At 53.5% G+C, this 2,286-nt stretch overlaps 1 protein-coding gene across 3 annotated transcripts in view; it reads left to right on the top strand.

The window, feature by feature from the left end:
- GFRA2 (GDNF family receptor alpha 2) overlaps positions 1 to 2,286 on the top strand; it is a 100,496-nt gene that overhangs the window by 95,970 nt on the left and 2,240 nt on the right. For all 3 annotated transcript variants that reach the window (XM_011939796.1, XM_011939798.1, XM_011939797.1), the window contains one exon: positions 1,602 to 1,655. In XM_011939796.1, coding sequence (XP_011795186.1) covers positions 1,602 to 1,655 — 54 coding nt within the window. The remainder of the gene's footprint in view (positions 1 to 1,601; positions 1,656 to 2,286) is intronic.

Below are 2,286 nucleotides of genomic sequence, written 5' to 3'. Positions count from 1 at the left end.
AAGGGGAGGGGAGAGAGGAGAGGGTGGGGGGACACAGGAGATGGGGAGGGGACAGAGGAAAGGGGAGGGGAGACAGGAGAGGGTGGGGGGACACAGGAGATGGGGAGGGGTCAAAGGAGAGGGCTCCCAACGGTTTAGTGAGCTCTGTTGGGGGTAGGGACACAGGGATAAGACAGGGCCTCCCAGAAAGGGCAGGGACTGGCCTGCCACACCTGAAACAATGAGAGTAGGAAGTGATGCTGGGCGTCCATAGGTGTCATTCCACAGGCACAGACTCCAAAAAGCCATAGGATGTCACAGGTGGGGACTGAGGTGACTGAGCAAGGATTGGCCAAGGGACTTGGGAGGGCAGATGCGAGGCCATGATGACAGCACAGCCTCCGAGGGGGTGGGCATGTTCTGTTTCCCCCGACATCCTGCCCTGGGACCTCACACAGTTTTCGCTGGAGCAGCACCAAGTCCTGGGGAGTGGAGTCCAGGCCTTGGGTCTGGAAGGGTTATAGAGCACAGGCCCTTCTGCAGAGGGCGACAGCTGGGGAGTTGGCTGGGCATCACCTTGGCACCTGGGGACACTCCTGGTTCCATTCTCGCTGTGCTAATCATCACCGTGGTCCTATCTCCACCATTGGCAGTGACTCTACTCTTGGCCGGGGTCTCCATGTGACAGCTGGGGTCTTGTTTAGCTGACCAGATGCCCTGGGTGGCAGATTGCCTGTGATGTCCAAGGGGTTATTGATACTTCTGGCCAAGAGTAGTGATTGTGGCATAATTTCTTGGGCTTCCCAGTTGCTTCTGGTGGTCAGAGCCTCCCTGGAAGTGCCCTGGGAACAAGCCATTTGAATCCTGGATGGAAGCGCTGCGTCCCCAGCTGGTTCCCATGGATCTCCATTACAGTGATGATAACTGCCAGGGTAGAGAATCCTGGAATCATCGCCAAACCAGCCTTCCTCATCCCTCACCTTGTCCACAGTGCTCCCAGGTGGGCACATTCGTGTAGGACAGAAATGAGCTGGTGAAATTGCCAGATATCCACCTAATGGGTACCAGTGGCAGACATCACTAATCAATCATGCCTCTCTTCCCCTCAAGCCCAGATGAACGCTTATGATCTTTTTCTATAGAGTCCTCCATTAGCCATGGCAAATTAACAGGAGTTGGCCGGCCCTTGGAGGCCGTTTCTGATCTATGGCATTCATTCATTCATTCATTCATGGATGCAGGCATCTAGTGAAACATTTGTTGAGTTGTTATGAACCAGACACTGCTCAGTGTAAGGAAAAGAAGACATGGTCCCCGCCCAAGACTTGCTCTGAGTATGTGGACAGACATGTAAATGGCTGATGACTATATAGTGCTGCTAGTTGGGAGCAGAGTTAGAACTCTGTTCTCTAGGAGCCAGAGGAGTCGGGTCCTAATTGCTGAGGGTGTCAGAGAAGAACAGAAGCATTTTGTGCTGCGTGGAATTGGGCCACCTCTCTTCACTGTGTGCGCTGGCTGTGCTTAGTGAAGCCAACAGTGCCTGGCCTCATCTAAGTCTCTGGACAAAGCCCAGCCAGGAACAGCCTGGTGACTTGTCCTAACTAGGGCCTTCTCTCTCGCAGGAGCAGGGGCTGAAGGTCAACAACTCCAAAGAGTTAAGCATGTGCTTCACAGAGGTGAGTTGGGGGCAGAGTGGGGATGGGTGCAGAAGGCTGGGCCGGGAGGGGCGGCATTTCCCTGGCGAGCCTCAGATCGAGCGCCCTCAAATCTCATCGCATGGGCTGGGCCAGCTGAGCTTGTGGACCAGGGTGGGCACTTACTCTGCTGGGGTGGGGTGGGGGAGTGCAAAGGCTGCATCCAGGGCCCCTGGCTCTCTCCTTGGGGAGAGACAAATGGCTGCTCTGAGCAGAGGCCCTCCCATACCTTCCTTACTCTTTAGGACAATTGTGTTGACCACCTGCTCGGCACTGTTTCCATGATATTTAGGAGGCACAGAAGTGGAAACAGACACAGTTCTTTCCTTGAAGAAACCCCCAACACAGGAATATATCTATATCTATATCTATATCTATATCTATATCTATATCTATATCTATATCTGTATCTATGACTTACAGACCCAAGATAGTAACTTAGATGAGAAGAAAAGGCAGTGTGAGACCTCACAGAAGAGAGAGAAACTCAGACAAAGATGTTCAGGGAGGGCTTCATGGAGGAGGAGGGATTTGAAGAAACTGAGAAACAGGGAGAATGTGGGCTCCCTCCCCTCCCCTCTCCTGCCCTCCCCTCTCCTCCCTACCCCTCCCT

Source organism: Colobus angolensis, unplaced genomic scaffold (assembly GCF_000951035.1).
Source record: "Colobus angolensis palliatus isolate OR3802 unplaced genomic scaffold, Cang.pa_1.0 Scaffold184, whole genome shotgun sequence".
Lineage (NCBI taxonomy): Eukaryota > Metazoa > Chordata > Mammalia > Primates > Cercopithecidae > Colobus > Colobus angolensis.
This window is presented reverse-complemented; position numbering and strand designations above follow the sequence as displayed.